The 16,106-nt window shown below is 39.6% G+C and overlaps 1 protein-coding gene across 5 annotated transcripts in view; it reads left to right on the top strand.

Annotated features, from left to right (window-relative positions):
- The window catches only part of MTMR1 (myotubularin related protein 1), a 57,238-nt gene that overhangs the window by 14,263 nt on the left and 26,869 nt on the right, over nt 1-16,106 (top strand). For 2 of the 5 annotated variants that reach the window (XM_037821087.1, XM_037821085.1), the window contains exons 3-7: nt 1,291-1,314; nt 3,434-3,484; nt 6,994-7,069; nt 13,483-13,577; nt 13,954-14,061. In XM_037821087.1, coding sequence (XP_037677015.1) covers nt 1,291-1,314; nt 3,434-3,484; nt 6,994-7,069; nt 13,483-13,577; nt 13,954-14,061 — 354 coding nt within the window. The remainder of the gene's footprint in view (nt 1-1,290; nt 1,315-3,433; nt 3,485-6,993; nt 7,070-13,482; nt 13,578-13,953; nt 14,062-16,106) is intronic. The other 3 variants (XM_037821086.1, XM_037821088.1, XM_037821089.1) reach the window with 3 other exon arrangements.

The following is a 16,106-nucleotide window of genomic DNA, read 5'->3' as shown; positions in this document are numbered from 1 at the left end:
TCCCTATTATTAACACCTTGTATTAGTATGGTATATTTGTTACAATTAATAAGAGAATATTATTATAATTATACTACTAACTATGGTCCCTGGGGTACATTAGGGTTCCCTGTTTGTTTTGTACCCGAGCTATGGGGTTTTAAAATTTTTTTTTCTAGTAACATTATCTAATCTAAAATTTCCCTTTTAACCACATTCAAATATATAATTCATTGCTGTTAATTACGTTCATAATGTTGTGCTACCATCACCACCATTTGTTACCAAAACTTTTCCATTTCAGAGAGTATTTTCTTTTCATGATGATACAGTGATGTTTTTTTGAAGTCTGTATCTTTGTATTCATGTGATCTTCTTGTCTATCCTGAGTAAAATCTATGAAGCTAATAAGAACATCTGGTGGTTTGTGGGGTTTTTTGGATGTGTTTTTCATGGCACATATAATGGTTGAGTCTAGAATTTCAGACTTTGGAATGGGGAGCAGAGACAATTAAAAAGTGTTCCCCAGACGACTCACCACCCTTCACTTTCCAGAAGTCTCATTCTGTGGGCTGTGTCCTTTCAGTGGGCCATGGGGGGTGGGGGGACATTGCTGAAGTCAGTCCCCCGATGCCATACAGCTCGACCTCCCCCCTCCAGGACGAGCCAGCTCTCTCCTCCTGCCTGGAGCTGCCCCTTCCCACCTGACAGGTGCTGGGTGGCCTCCCCAGGAGGTGTGTCCGGAGTCTCATGAAGGAATTAGAAATATAATTTCAATAGAAACCAGGTTGAGATTTGTGCTTAACTAGGTTTTGCGATGCCATTGATGTTAGAGCTGAGCTGTGCTCTCAATCAAATATGGGTGGGCTATTTATGGGTTGTTTTGTTTTGGTGGGCTATTTGGGGAGCATAACTGCCATTTTGTATCATTGTTTCTATGGGGGGAAATATATTCAGCATTCCAAAGGGATGTATAAATGAACTTTTCAAACATAGCCTGTTCACAATAGCTTGTAATAGCATTTGACAGAAGGAGCTTATGTTTAAAGTAATTCAGTTTGTCTCAACCTAAGGGCAAAACGTTTGTCCAAATCATAGACTTGCCTGAAAATTATAGGGCAAATGTGTTAGGATTGATTTGCTATGGAATGAAACTTAGAGGGCAAATGTATTAGGATTGATCTGGTTGGCTTTATCTAGAGGAGTATGATGTTTCTTAGGGAATGGCTATTCGACCTAACGCCATCTTTCACAGGTCGGTAGTAAGGTGAACGTGTCCATGATGATGATGTTCTGTATTTTAACTGACAGGTCTTCAGGAGGCCTGACATAAGGGTAAGGGTGTTCGGCTTTCAGCACGCGGGCCTCCTTGTGTGTCTGTGCTTTAGTGGACACTTAGTCTACTTAGTGTTCTCTACCTTCTCACTGGTGTTTATGAGTCACTCAGATCAATTTGCTCTGCTGTGTCATAGCTTTCAGTGTTCACTAGAAGCGCTTTATTTGTTATACAGTGTTTTTATGTGCAACAAAAGCAGACGTGTGTGAGGGCAGGGTGTTAAAATTGTTATCAATGGGCAATACTGGCTTTTTGTTGTATTACACGAATCCTGACCAAATGAGCCTTCATGGCGGGGGCTCAAAAGGCTAGGCCTACAGAGTCCTGTTGGAAGCTTGTTTGTCGTGTAATTCATGCGAAAGAATTGAGCTAAAAGCAAGTGGTCAATGGTTGTCCATCCTATCCAAGTAAGATTGCAGTTCATGTTCGTGTTTGCACCCAAAAAGCAGATGTGCTAATCTTGGACATAAATTTAGCAAAATCAGCCCCATCTAGTATTCCTTAAAATACAGATGTAGCTGTTACAACTGGTAGATTATAGTTTGTGTTTTCCTCATGATTTTCCTTCCCTTTATTTCAGAACATTCATAAAGCAAGACAAAGATTGGTAATGTGCATGCATTTAAACCTTAGCCTCAGACGTTGAAAATTAACCTATTTTCCATTAAATGAAAACAATGTAGATTTTGACAGTATCATGTAATGACTTTGGGGTTAAATTTTAATCTTACCAAAGGTAATGAAGTAGTATAAAATAAGCAGGTTAAGTCAAATTTTTATGACTCTCCTTGGTTTATCTTTTTTTGATCTTGTTTTCACCATGTTTTCTTTTGCTCATGGGAATCATTTTCTTTCATTGAGTCACACTGTTAAATATTAGTGTTTGGCTTTACATTTGCATGGACTTTAAAATGCTTCCTGTTTGTTCATTCATTTTTTTGTTTATGTTTAAAAATTTTTATCAAAGAATGATTCCGTTTTATTTGTACTTAAAAAATGGAAATTTCAAAACATTGGCTGCATTTTAAAAATTACACTCTCAGTACTGTGTACTAAATTCAATATGGTGATAATATGTAAAAATGTGTTAAGTAGCTCTTGTGCTTTATTGACAGAAATTAAAGGTGAGAAATAGTAAATCCTTTCAAAGCTCTGCCACCTCTTCAATGGTTGCTTTTTAAGAAATATAGTCATTGGAACCAAAATTTCATGAAATAAAAATATATTAGATAAATTTTAATATTTTCAGTCCCAGAAACTTGTTATGGTTCTAAGAGATTATGATCTTGTCATCTTCAGTTTTCATATTCTTTATACCAGCTGCTGAACTAAAAGTCCAGTTTTTAAAGATTGACAAAATAGTTGATTCCATGAAGAAATTAAATTAGGAACAGTATGCTTTAAAGGGACTGGAAAAGATTTTTTAAATTTAAATATTTGATCTTTTAACTGTTCCTTTGAAGCTGTAACTAGAAATATTTAATATGGCATTATTCATAAATCATAATATTTAATACACAATAAGGTAACAGAGTATACATACCTATGTGCATGTGATATGTGCATGCGTGTGTGTGCGCACACACATATAAGATCAGGACATCTTGTTTGTATCACTGGAGTTGTCCCTGGGCAATCCAACCGTTCTTTGAAGGGTAGGAACACTTACTGTGTTGAGGATGCATGTCTCTGCACTTGCTTTGTGTTTTGGCTTGACTTTGCCCTTCCCCTACTTTCTGTGGTATGCTTTCTTTTCTATGAGCATAACATGTGTCTGTTACTTTGTTTCTTTGCTATACACCATAGTATTGCTTGATTTTAAAAAGACAGTACGTTCTTTGGAATCCATGGTATTTGTTTGCTTTTCATTTTTCTGCCCATCACAAACACAGAACAGATACTTCATTTTCGGCCAAGGATGCTATAGATGGCCTACGTGTTGGTTTCTTAACTGCAAGGGGGGAAATGTTGTGAGTTGCAAAGCCGTGAAAGGTGTGTCAACTTTTACATGCTTACTGTCTCTTTAAAAAAAAGAAATTCCATCCTTTCACCTGTCTGTTTGCACGTGTTTCTCTTTCTCCTTTGCCTTCTCTTGTCCATGCACCTGGTGCTGTGCAGGAGATTCAGGAAGAACACAATGGCTACCCTTCTGAAGCTGAAGCTGACCAGGTGGCAAGTTCTACGTGTTCATCTGTTTGTAGCTACAGATTGTGTATTTAGAAGCCATTTCATACTAGAGTTCTAGATGATGAGCAAGCTTTCCAAATGCTTTTACAACTACTAGTAGTGTCCTCATGTTCAAGTTTGGTAGATTCCATTTTGACATTATTTGCAAAAATTGGTTTATCCAACATTTTGTCAATTGGAAATTTGTTCCTCTGTGCTTCTCGGTTTCCCCAGAGAAGGTTATTGCTGTTTAAAACTAATGACCATCGGTTGCTACAGGATTCCGAGGTGCCCTTACAAAGACTTAGAGGCAACCGAGGCATGTGCTGACCCCTGGAGGGGATGTGGTCAGGGTCTAGCACAATACCTGATGCCCTGTAGTTATTTGTGGAAAAACTCAGTCATCGGGTATTCTTGCTCAATTCTGCTATGCTCTCTGGTGACTTTCAAAGCAGAACTTTCCCGAAAGCTTGTGAAAGAGCCGCTCCAGGGAAGCTTGGGAAGCCCCAGGTACTTAGCTGTGCCTCCGTGCACCGCCACGCAGCCCCACTCTCCCTTGAGACCCCCAAAGCACCTGGAAGAGCCCAGTCTGAAAACCATTGCTTCGGGCATGCAGCCATTATTATAAACTGTCCCCTGGCAGTTTAGAGGGGGGATGAGGAGAACAGCAAGGAGGAGGGGGTTCAGGTATTGAGTGTTGGTGAAGTGGAGAGGCCCTGGCAATCTGGGTGGGCTGGAGCAGTTCAGGACAGATTCAGGGAGCTGGTGGGCCGTCAGCTGGACTCAGGGTCACCAGGACAGGGGTCAGATGGGATCATCAGAGGGAACTCCTCAATTGGGCAGCTCTCTGAGCAAATGCCCCGAGAAGAATGGGTGTAGTGAGGATATCAAATTTGATTTACAAGAGTATTCCATTCTCTGATCATGCTGTACATGGGTTGGATAAATCAAGAATCAAATCATGTTCTGTCCCATGTGGTAGTTGCAGTAAATGCTTAATATAGCACAAGTGTGAGCCACACCTCCTAACCCAGCTCTGTCAGGGGACACTACCCTACTCACAAAGCACGAGCCTTTAGGCACTCTTCTCTGGAGTTCACAGGCTGAAGCTAAATGTCTTTCCTTTACAAAATGAACCTCTTGTGGGGAAATCGGAAGCAGTGGTGTCATTCATTTGTTTTATTCTGGTAGTTGCTTTTTCATCATTTAAAAAGATACCCTACATTCTATTATTATTAGCAAGGGGTTTGTCTCACTATTTATGTCTCACCAAGGCATTTGTGCTTTTTGAGCCAAACTTGACATGACTATTGGAAGAGAAACGTTAGATCTTCAACCTTGAGCGCCTTGCTGTCTCCCGTATGTAACATTCTATTAGCTAGTCCTGGGTTGAGGACTTTTAAATATTTGATGTGGCTTGCTATAAAGCTTCAAGTGAATCAAATTTTCTCCTACCCCTTCCAGATTCAGTTGATTAAAACAGCTTGCTTTGGTAAATATATTTTAAATAGCTTATCCCCATTTTAAAAAAATGTAAGTTACAGTAGTGTTAAGGAACTTGTGTATAATATATGATAAGCTTTCGCAACATAACATTGGGAGTCATTTAAAACTCTGGTATTAAAATAGCTTTTCTTTTTTTAACCTTTTAACTGTGTTTTAAAATTAGTCATTATTTAGTTCAGGCAATAAATTAAGGGAAGTAGACCTTCAGATTAAGGCTTCTTGTAAGATTGGTGATCTTTTGGTGTTCCTAAAACTGGACATTTAAAAGTATAAATATTGATTATGCCTTATTGCACAAAAGAGATACTTCCAGATCAGGTGCGACTATAAAAAGAAATGACTCTCCACATCCCATTTAACATGTTTACTCCCTAAACATTTTGGCTGAAAAGTGTCTTAAAAGTGAACATGAAATAAACATTCAAATTGAATAAAGTGTTTGATGGTAAAAATGAATTCTAATCTCTACTATTCTAAGTGTGCACATTTTGATAAGGAAGATGGATTGTCTTTTGTGCCTTCCCAGTAGAACAGACAAACCCTTGATCAGCATTTAGCATTAAATTTGCTATTTATATTTTGACTTTTTTGTTTCTTTTATAAAACGTTGATGAAACTACTGTTCTAAAATTGACCTTTAAGTCCCTTTAATAAAACATATTGCAATATTCTTAAAACTATGAAAATAATAACTGTTATTTTGGATTTTCAATAATTAGATTAAAACTATAAAAGGCATCGATTTAAAATATTTTGCTTTACAAAATTATGCTGAGAAACTTGGTCTTGCCCGACCTCTTTTCCGTGGAGCACTAGTATCCTTCCCGATATTAACAGGTGTTCCTTGGAAAAAGCAGTCCTTGGCCGACTAGGTATGGGAAATGCTACGTACCCTAGCGCCCTCTTGCGGATTCCGTGTACATTAACACACTAAAAGACAAAGTCTCAGTAAAAAAAAAAAAAATCCCAGCTTAACCTGTTCTGTTTAACCTAGCATTTCCCAAATGGTTTTTGTTTGGTTTTGCTTTGTTTGTCGTCGTCGTTCTGGTTGTTGTTTTTCAAGAAGACTTATTCATATGTCTTGGAAAATTAATGCTATATGAAACACAGCTTGGGAATTGCTGTTTTTTGATCACCTTATTTTTATTCATGACACATTCTGTCAGACATGCCAAGGAGAAAACAACTGGTTTCCTTGGCTCCACCTCAAGGAGTTCAGTCTCGGGTCCCTAGCTTTGTAGTTGGAGAACACCGTTTGTTCTCAGCTCCCCTGGGTTACCCAGTACTGAGAGATTATTAGCTCGCTCTCTCCAGCCGGCTCACAGGAGACTGGCTGCTGGACCCCAGTGGCAACCTGGTCATAAGAAATGTGGGCCTGCGTCCTTCCCGCCCTCCAGGGCCTCCGGGAACCCAAGGCTTCAGTAGCAGTTTGCTTGGTGAGCATGCTCTCGTGGCCTGGATTGGACAAACACTGACATTCCCACTCTCCGCAGGGAGCTGGGCTGCAGTGTGGACGCCCAGGGGTTTCCTTAGTCAGGTTATCTTCCTGAGACCCTTCTTTGCTTGCTCTAATTAGATGTTTCCCAAACCATCACGTAGGCCCAGTCATTTCTACAGATAGCTCAGCACCTACATCCAATGTTGTTTTATTTGTATTAGTTTCATGCTCAGAAGGTAACTTTTTCTGTCCTTATTTCCAAATTCTGAAGTTACCTTTTACAGCTGTCTGTGTAGTGATTATAGTATCTGTCACGTCAAGCCAGTTCTGTATTAATGCTTTCTAACTGAAATTTAAATGTGTTGTAACAAGTTGCTAGAATATGCAGCATGGTGTCCTGTGATGCTGAGCTTTGAAATTGTCTTTTAAAAGGCGGGGGGGGGGGGGCGGTATGTGGTGCATACATTTTGTACGCTTCTGTAGCCCTGTAGCAAGAGCACAGCATATCAAAATTCACCCCAGGTATACAGAGAGAAGTGAGATTTACTCCTGTTTTGTTTTTCATCAGGCTCTAAGGGATGGGAATAAACTGGCACAGGTGGAAGAAGCGCCGCTTTTTCCAGGAGAATCAATCAAGGCCATTGGTAAGTTTAATGAGTACCCTTTGCCTTATAGAGATCCAGAAAATGAAATGGCATTTACTTGCCAGCACAGGTGATGCTGGGTTAGTGATATACGCACTGGAGATCAGCCAGAGCAATTTAATTAGTGGAAAAATGGACCAGGTCCATTAATTCTTATTAATGTCATCTCGACCTTATGAGATTGAAGACAGTATAGGATCATGTAGCACTCCAATTGGATAGTAGGTGGCATCGCCAACAGAAGAGGGGTGACTTTTCCTGGTGAATTGAAGAGCGAGCCCCCAAACACCTACCCATGCTCAATATCCTATTCTGTGGCCTGGACCCTGTTTATCCCACCCTTGATTTTGACACTCTTTCCTTGGCTTCTGGGATTCCATTCTCTCCTGGCGGTCCTCAGACCTTTCTGACTGTTCTGAATGCACACTGCTTTCTGAATGATCTGTTTAAAATGCAGAGCTAATTATGTCATGCCCCTGTTCTCCAGACAGCAGACTGTACAGATTGAAAGTGTACAATGTGAAGAGATTTTTAAAACTTTTATTGTGGTAACATATATACAACATACAGTTTGCCACTTTAACCCCTTTTAAGTATACAATTCAGCAGTATTAATTACATTCACAGTGTGATGCTACTATCACCACCGCCTATTACCAGCACTTTTCATCATACTTCAGCACCAAAACAGAAACCCTGTGCCCATTAAGCATTAACTCCCCATCTCCATTCCCCCCACCCAACCCCTGGCAACCTTAATCTACTTTCTGTTTCTATGCATATGCATATTCTAGTTATTTCATGTAAGTGAAATCATACAGTATCTATCCCTCTGTGTCTGGCTTATTTCATTCACCATGATGTCTTCAAGGTTCATCCAGATTCTGTCACATGTATCAAAACTCCATTCCTTTTTACAGATGAGTAATATTCCATTGTGTGTATAGACCACATTTTGTTTATCCCTTCATCAGTTGATGGACACTTGGGTTGCTTCCATCTTTTGGCAATTGCGTAATGCTGTTGTAGACATAGGTGTGCAAATATCTGTTTGAGTCCCTATTTTCAATTCTTTTGGGCATATACCTAGCAGTGGAATTTCCTGGTCATATGGCAGTTCTATACTTAGCTTTCTGAGGAACCCCCAAACTGTCTTCCACAGCGGCTGCACCATTTTACATTCCCACCGGCAGTGAATGAGTGTTCCTGTTTTCCACATCCTCTCCAGCACTTGTAGTTTTCTGTTTTTTTTTAATAGTGGCCATTCTAGTGGGTGTGAAATGGTATCTCACTGTAGTTCTGACCTACATTTCCCTAATGGTTAATGGTGATGAGCATCTTTAACACGGAAGATTTTGTAGAGACACAGATCTCCTTTTCTCTTGGGTAAATACCTAAGGGTGGAATGCTGGTACTTTTCAGAAAGTACCAAAGTGTTTTCACAAAGTGGTTTGACCAGCATACATTCCCACCAGCAGTCGAGGAGTGTTCCAGTTCTTCCCTTTCACTCTGGATGCCTTTTTGTTATTTTTCTTGCTTTATTGTTCTTGCTAGACTCTCCCATTCAGTGCTGAATAGAAAGGGTGAGAACAGACATCCTTGTTGAAGATCTTGGCTAAGCTTTCTCTCTTTCACTATTAAGTCTATATTAGCTGTGGGTTTTTTGTAGATGTTATATATTGTTGGAGTTGACTTGCTAAAACTTTGTTTAGAAGGTTTGCATAAATATTCATGAGGGGTAGCGGTCTGTAGTTTCCTTTTCTTGTTCAGGTTTTAGTATCAGAGCAATGCTGGCCTTATAGAATACGTTTAGAATTATTCTCTCCTCAGTTTTCTGGGAGAGTTTATTTCTGCCTTAAATATTTGGTAAAATTTACAAGTTAAGTCATCTGGATCTGGAGTTTTCTTTGTAAGAAGGTGTTTTTTTTTGAAGTTTTGTGTTTTGATTTATTAATATGTTTATATGCAGAAGGACCTTAAGCAGCAGTTTTTTGTTTATCTTAAGATATGTCTGAAACCATTTAGTTATTTAATACCTATTAAGAAAGACCAGCAAAGAACTATTTTAGCTCTGAATCTTTGTTAGAAGTTAGTCTCTTGAAGTTTAGCTCGTTGAACATTTCTTGAGTGCCTGTACTAGTAGAGTCCTTGGGATAAAAGTTTCTGTAAAAGGGCCAACCCAGAATCAATGTCCAGTTCTAGTTTATTCTGAGCAGTGAGTGCCAAGTATCCTTGGCAAAAGTCGCCATCATAGCATTTAAAAAACATGAAAAAGGATTCCTTTTTGGGTATTCTCAAAATAGATGGTATTTGATTTTGTTCCCTAAGTGGAAGGGATTGTTCTTTTTTTATTATTTTTTAAAAAATAATAAAAAATAAAACATATATAATAAAATATTATTTATTATTTTTTTAAAATAAAAAATATATCTTAATAAAGTTTTATTGAGATGTATTCACATACCCTACAATCATCCACAGTGTACAATCAGCTATTCACAGTACATCATATAGTTGTGCATTCATCACCAGAATCAACTTTTGAACATTTCCCTTACTCCAAAAATAAATAAATAAATAAAAGTAAAAAGGAACACCCAAAGCATTCCATCCCCCCAATCTCACCCTGTTTTTCATGTAGTTTTTGTCCTCATATTTCTACTCATCTGTCCATACACTGGACAAAGGGAGTGTGAGCCATGAGGTTTTTCACAATCCCACAGTCACCCCATGTAAGCTGCATAGTTACGCAATCATCTTGAAGAATCAAGGCTACTGGGTTGCAGTTCGACAGTTTCAGGGATTTCCTTCTAGCTATTCCAATACACTAAAAACTAAAGAGGGATATCTATATAGGGCATAAGAATGCCCTCCAGAGTGACCTCTTGACTCCACTTGAAATCTCTCAGCCACTGAAACTTGATTTTGTTTCATTTCTCTTCCCTTTTTTGGTCAAGAATATTTTCTCAATCCCATGATGCTGGGTCCAGGCTCATCCCCGGGAGTTATGTCCCACAATGCCAGGGAGATTTACGCCCCTGGGAGTCATGTCCTTTGTATTGGGGAGGGCAGTGAGTTCACCTGCCATGTGGGCTTAGAGAGGCCACATCTGAGCAACAGTGAAGTTCTCTGGGGGAGACTCTTAGGCACAATTATAGGTAGGCTTAGCCTCTCCTTTGCAGTAACAAACTTTACAAGGGCACTCCCCGAGATCAGGGGCTCATCCTACCAAATTGTTAGTCCTCAATGTTTGTGAGAATATCAGTAATAATCCAGATGGAGAAGTCCAACATTTCTGCATTTTCCCCCAGTTCCCCAGGGGGGCCCTGCAAATATATCCTGTGAGAAGGTTTTAACTACAAATCTAACTTCTTTAATAGTTATAGGACTATCCAGGCAATTTTTTTTTGAGTTTGTGTCTTTCAAGGAATTTGTCCATTTAATCTAATTTGTTGAGTTTGTTGGCATAAAGTTTTTTATAATATTCCCCTATTACCTTCTTATTATCTGTAGAATTTGTAGTGACGTCACCTTTGTTTCTCGGGTTGGTAATGTGTGTTTTCCCTCTTTTTTCCTGATCAGTCTAGCTAGAGGTTTATCAATTTTATTGGTCTTCTGAAAAAACCAGTTTTGGGTTTCATTATTTTCTCTATTTTTTTTTCTATCTCCCTGATTTCTACTCTGATCTTTAATATCTTTCCTTCTGCTTACTTTGGATTTAATTCACTCTTCTTTTTCTGGTGTCTTCGGGTGGAAGCTGTGATCATTGATTTGAGGCCTTTGTCCTTTTCTAGTATGCATATGCTGCTTTAGAGGCATTCCACAAGTTATGACATGTTGTGTTTTCAATTTCATTCCATTCAAAATGCTTTTGAATTTCCCTTTTGATTTCTACTTTGACCCTTGGGTTATTTAGGAGCATGTTGCTTAATTCCCACATATTTGTGAATTTCCCGGATTTCCTTCTGTTATTGATTTCCAATTTCATTCCATTGTGGTCAGAAAACAAACTTTTAATGATTTGGATCCTTTTTCGTTTATTGAGACTTGTTTTATGGTCTCAATACATTTATCTTGGTAAATGTTCCATGTGCACTTGAAAAGAATGTGTATTCTGCTGTTGTTGGGTGGCGAGTTCTATACATGTTACTTGGGCCACGTTGGTTGAGAGTGCTGTCATTCGTGTCCTTATTTTCTGTTTGCTGGTTCTGTCAATTAATGACAGAAGGGCTTTTGAAGTCTCTGACTACAAATGTGTCTGTGTCTCTTTCTTCTTGCAGTTTTGTCAGTTTTGCTTCATTTATTTGAAGCTCTGTTATGCTTAGGATGATTATGTCCTTCTGATATATCGAATACTTTTTTATTATGAAACGACCTTCTTTATTCCAAGAAATATTCTTTGCTCTGAAATCTACTTTGTCTGACATTAATCTAGCCACTCCAGCTTTCTTTTTATTATTGTTAGCATGGTGTTCCTATTGCCATCCTTTGACTTCCAAGCTATTTGTGTCTTTATGTTTGAAGTGGGTTTCTTATACACCACTTACAGTTGGGTCTTGCTTTTGTATCCAGTCTGACAATCTCTGCCTTCTAATTGGGGTGTTTAGACCATTTATGTTTTATGTAATTATTGATATGATTAGGTTTAAATCTACCATCTTGACATTTGTTTTCTCTTTGTCCTATCTGTTCTTTGTTCCCCTTTTCCTCTTTTTTTTGTCTTTTGGTTTGGTTATTTTAGTGATTACTTCTGTAACTTATCACAGTCTACCTTTAAGTGCTATTATGTCACTTCATGTATAGGATAAGAATCTTATAATAGTATACTCCCATTTGTCCCCTCCCAGTCTTTCTGCTATTGCGATCATCCATTTTACTTTTAATAAATATTGTTCTTTTGTTTACAATTATCTTTTTTTAGATGCTAAGTATAGTCATTCCGTTTATGTAAAATAAATCCATGAAGCAATGTTATGTATTGTTTATGGATACATGTATGTAGCAGGAATATAACCGCTGAAGGAAGGAGCAGGGAAGAAAGGATAGTAGTAGGGTGAGAGAGGGGGCTGTGACGAATTTTGACTTAATCTCTAAAACTTAATTCTTAACAATAACAACAAAAACTGAAGCAAAAGCAAATATGGACAAAAACAAAAAGAAAGAAAAATAACAATTATAGAAGGCCATACATGTGATTCTTAATTGTAATCATCTTGGGAAGTAGATTATGGGGGAAGTTTCACTGTTTACGTATTTCTGAATTGTTTTTAAGGTTTTACCCCCTCTTACCTGGGATTCCTTTTAAAGATGATGGTGATGATGATGATAGTAGTAATAATAATAATACCACCTCAGTATCCCACATCAGCCCCGCCCAAGCCAGCCCCTGCCCCCCTCTCTGGCCTCAGGCCCCATCGTGCTTCCCGCACCCTCTCATCCAACCACACTGACCTCCCGAAACTCACAGATGCCGCCGCCATGGCGTGCTTGTGCTGCTCTCTTCTTCCTCCACTTCCCTGCCAAGTTAAAGTGATCCTTTTCAGAGCTTTTATCACATTGTGTCTCCATCCTCATTACGGCATTTATCAGGCTGGAGCATAATGGTGATTTTCTTTGGAGTGTCTCTCACAGTCACGGGCTGCTGGTGGGCAGGAACTGTGTCTCATTACGCCCAGGGCTCAGCAGCTGCAGGCACTCGGTAACTGGTGGTTACAGACGGTGTAATGGCAGTGTTTTGGGGATTTGGTCGAATGACAGCTTCAGTACCTTTAATTGCCCCACTCGGACTCGTCTGAGGCTGGGTATGCTCCTGGGAGGGAAAGTCTTTTTGAGGGGTGTGAGCTTCTTAAGATTCATAGGAACCAAGCATGGTGAGCACTTGAGTGATATTAGTAAAAAGAAAGTAAAAATGGATATGGAAGCTGGGAAGGACTTTGAAACCGAGAGGCCTCTTTCCATTTCCTTGATGTGGTTCTAGTTTCTGTCGTCTGTGAAGTGGTTTCCTCTGAAAGTGCATTCGTGTGCAGTCTTTAGCTGTAGTTAGTTTTCGGTACCAGTACTTTATGAAATGGCAGCCCAGGGTCCTTAGAGTTCAAGTAATATGTTTCTGAATATAATTAATTTATCACACTGGGAAAAGCTTAACCACTTGGGAATAAATGTCAACTTTTAACTAATTATGAGGCCTTTTACTTAAAACCTCATTAAGTAGCAAATCAAAGTTTTGGTTAAGATGTGTGACTTTTATTAGAAGACTCTCCATCTGTGTTTTATTTAAAGTAGTAATTGGGATAATTCTTTACAAGTTTAAATTCCTAGAAAACTGGAATCACAACTATATATTTTGAAAGTTGTTAAGATTTATTGATGCAAGATGACAGCAACAGTTGCTACTTTGGGCTTTTTTCTTTCAGTTAAAGATGTCTTGTATATCTGCCCTTTTATGGGGGCAGTGAGTGGAACCCTGACTGTGACGGACTTTAAGATGTACTTCAAAAACGTAGAGAGGGTGAGTGTTTAAACATGTGTTTTATTCTTAAAAATACTTCAGAACAGTATAAAAGAGAAAGGAAAAAGTCCTCTGAAACCCCTTCACCCTGAGATAACCAGAGGGTGAGTTTTAAGATGTGCAAATTTGCAAACAGATTTTGTATCCTGAAAATAAAGCTGTTAAAATCCCACCTACAGCCAGAGGGGAATTTTAATTGTAGTCTTGCTATATATTTCATAAAAGCATGCTATAAATCAGACTTCACTGTCTTAGCTGGGACAAAGAGGAAATGCAAAGTAAAGAGACATGATTTTTCTTTAACCCAGTGAAGACTTAAATGTGAAAACTCTGTTGACTGGCATTAATGGGCATTAATCTTGATTTTTAAATCCAGGACCCTTGTTTTGTCCTTGATGTTCCCCTTGGAGTGATCAGCAGAGTTGAGAAGATTGGAGCACAGAGCCATGGAGACAATTCCTGTGGTGTAGAGATTGTGTGCAAGGTATAACACAACCGCAAATGAAAATTGAAAGGGAAACTTGTTCTGACTTGTTCTTTATGGTCTTTGTACTGTAAGGGTAGTTTGTCCTGTTAGTAACTCAAATGTTTGCAGGACAGAGACCCTTCCAAATGTCATACCAGCTAATTCAAACCAGTACGTCACCCATTAATGTAAACCTTTGTGTTTTCTACTGAAGTATTTCTAAATACCGTGGACCTGTAACCTAAGTGCTGACACTGTTTGTTAGAGCTTGGGGAAATCAAGTGGAAAGCAGAGATCAATGCTTTTTTTCCAGTTTGTTGTTTGGAAACTACTCTGCAGACCAGTGGATGGTCAGAGCCTTTCTGAGGGTTCAGCAGTACCCTATAAATTCTGTGCGTAAAGGCCTGAGTAAGTTTCTACATTGGTGGAATTTGCACCTTGAGCTGTACTTATTTTCGGTGTGGTACCTTCCTCCAGTGAGTAAAGTAGAAATGTGTGCGATAACTTTAATATGGAATATTCATTTAAGAAACAGTCTGAACTGACATGTTTTATTCCCAATGACTTGACCTCATATAATACAGTTTATTAAAACTAAGCTAAATAAGGCACCCAGGAAAGAGATCCAGCCTCCAGAATTGTTCAAGAACCCTTTCACATTTTGGCTTGGGATTCTTCCCAGTCTGTTGGCTTTGATCAAACCTCTGAGGACAGGCCTCTCTGGTTGGACCTAGGCTGCAGTTGAATTTGTTTTTCAAAGAACCCTTTACTCCTTCCTGATTATGTATCCATTGGCTTACCAGACTAACTTCTGGTTTTCTCCCCTTCGTTCATTCCTGTAGCTGCTCACGCTGGCCTCGGTTTCCCCTCCCGCAGGGTCGTTGCACCTGCTCTTTCCCTTGCTTGTGATGCTGCTCTCCCTGAGCAACCCTGAGAAGCCAGTCAGCCAGTCAGTTGCTAAGGGTGTTGCCAGCATAGTTTGGAGAGAGAACATGACAGGAAGTTGTGTCACTTAGGCAGGCGTCCTCAGATATGAACAGGTGACGCACGATTCAAAAGATACAAAAGCTGTGTATGCTTAAAAAGTAAGTCTCCTGCAGCCCACGCCGAACAACCCAGTTCCACTCCCTGCAGGCACTCCCGTTACCAGTTTCAGATGTCCCCCTCTGCAGATGCCCTGTGCCTGTCCCCGTGCACGTCGGCATAGTCTGTCTTGGAAAATGTCAATGGTAGCATATTGTGCACACTGTTCTGCCCTTTTCTTTTTCGTCTGGGCAATATATCTTGGAACTCCTCTATACCAGTACATAGAGAGCTGCTTCTTGTTTTTAACAGCTCTGTAGTATCCCAAGAGCTGTACTGTAGTTTATTTAACCAGCCCCCTATTGACGGACATTTAGGTTATTTTCCCCCTTTCGCTGTCATACATCATATCATAACAACAACTTTTTTACTTCCTGAGTATTGCTTTAATTTGTTTGTGGCCATATTTGTTTTCAATTTTCACATTAAAGAAGAAGGAGCTTTTTGTGCTTAACTCAGAGGAGTGTAGGTTTGAGAAGGTTGGGGAGCATTGCTCTGAATGTTGTCCTGGGAGTTTGTCACCCCATCTGAGTGGGCCTTGCTGGGGTCCTTCCTGCTCACGGGTGCTGGGGGGCGAGTTGAGGAACTGCAGTCCTGGAGAGCAGCCGTAAGGAGGTTGCTGTGGGCGGCAGTCTCGCCATGACACCGGGTCCTCTCCGTGAGGGCCCAGGGAGCCCAGGGAGAAGCAGCCCACAGTTCTCTGTCCTGGATGGTGGGAATTCTATAACTGCCTCTGTTTTGGCAGCTGACAAATTTGCAGCTAATTCTGTGACCTGTCTTTAGCAAGTGCATGCACAGGACTTGACTGCACACCTTTTGTGTACTAATCGTATTCTTGGCTTCATCTGATGTTTTTTTTCCCTACACACATCCTTTTTGTTCCAATTTCCTCATTCCACTATTTTATCTTGTTGGGGTGTTTTTGTTAATCGCCCTTGGTTGTTAGAGCAAGATAGAGTATAAAATGAGAGATGAATAAA

This window comes from Choloepus didactylus, chromosome X (assembly GCF_015220235.1).
Source record: "Choloepus didactylus isolate mChoDid1 chromosome X, mChoDid1.pri, whole genome shotgun sequence".
NCBI classification, from domain to species: domain Eukaryota; kingdom Metazoa; phylum Chordata; class Mammalia; order Pilosa; family Megalonychidae; genus Choloepus; species Choloepus didactylus.
This window is presented reverse-complemented; position numbering and strand designations above follow the sequence as displayed.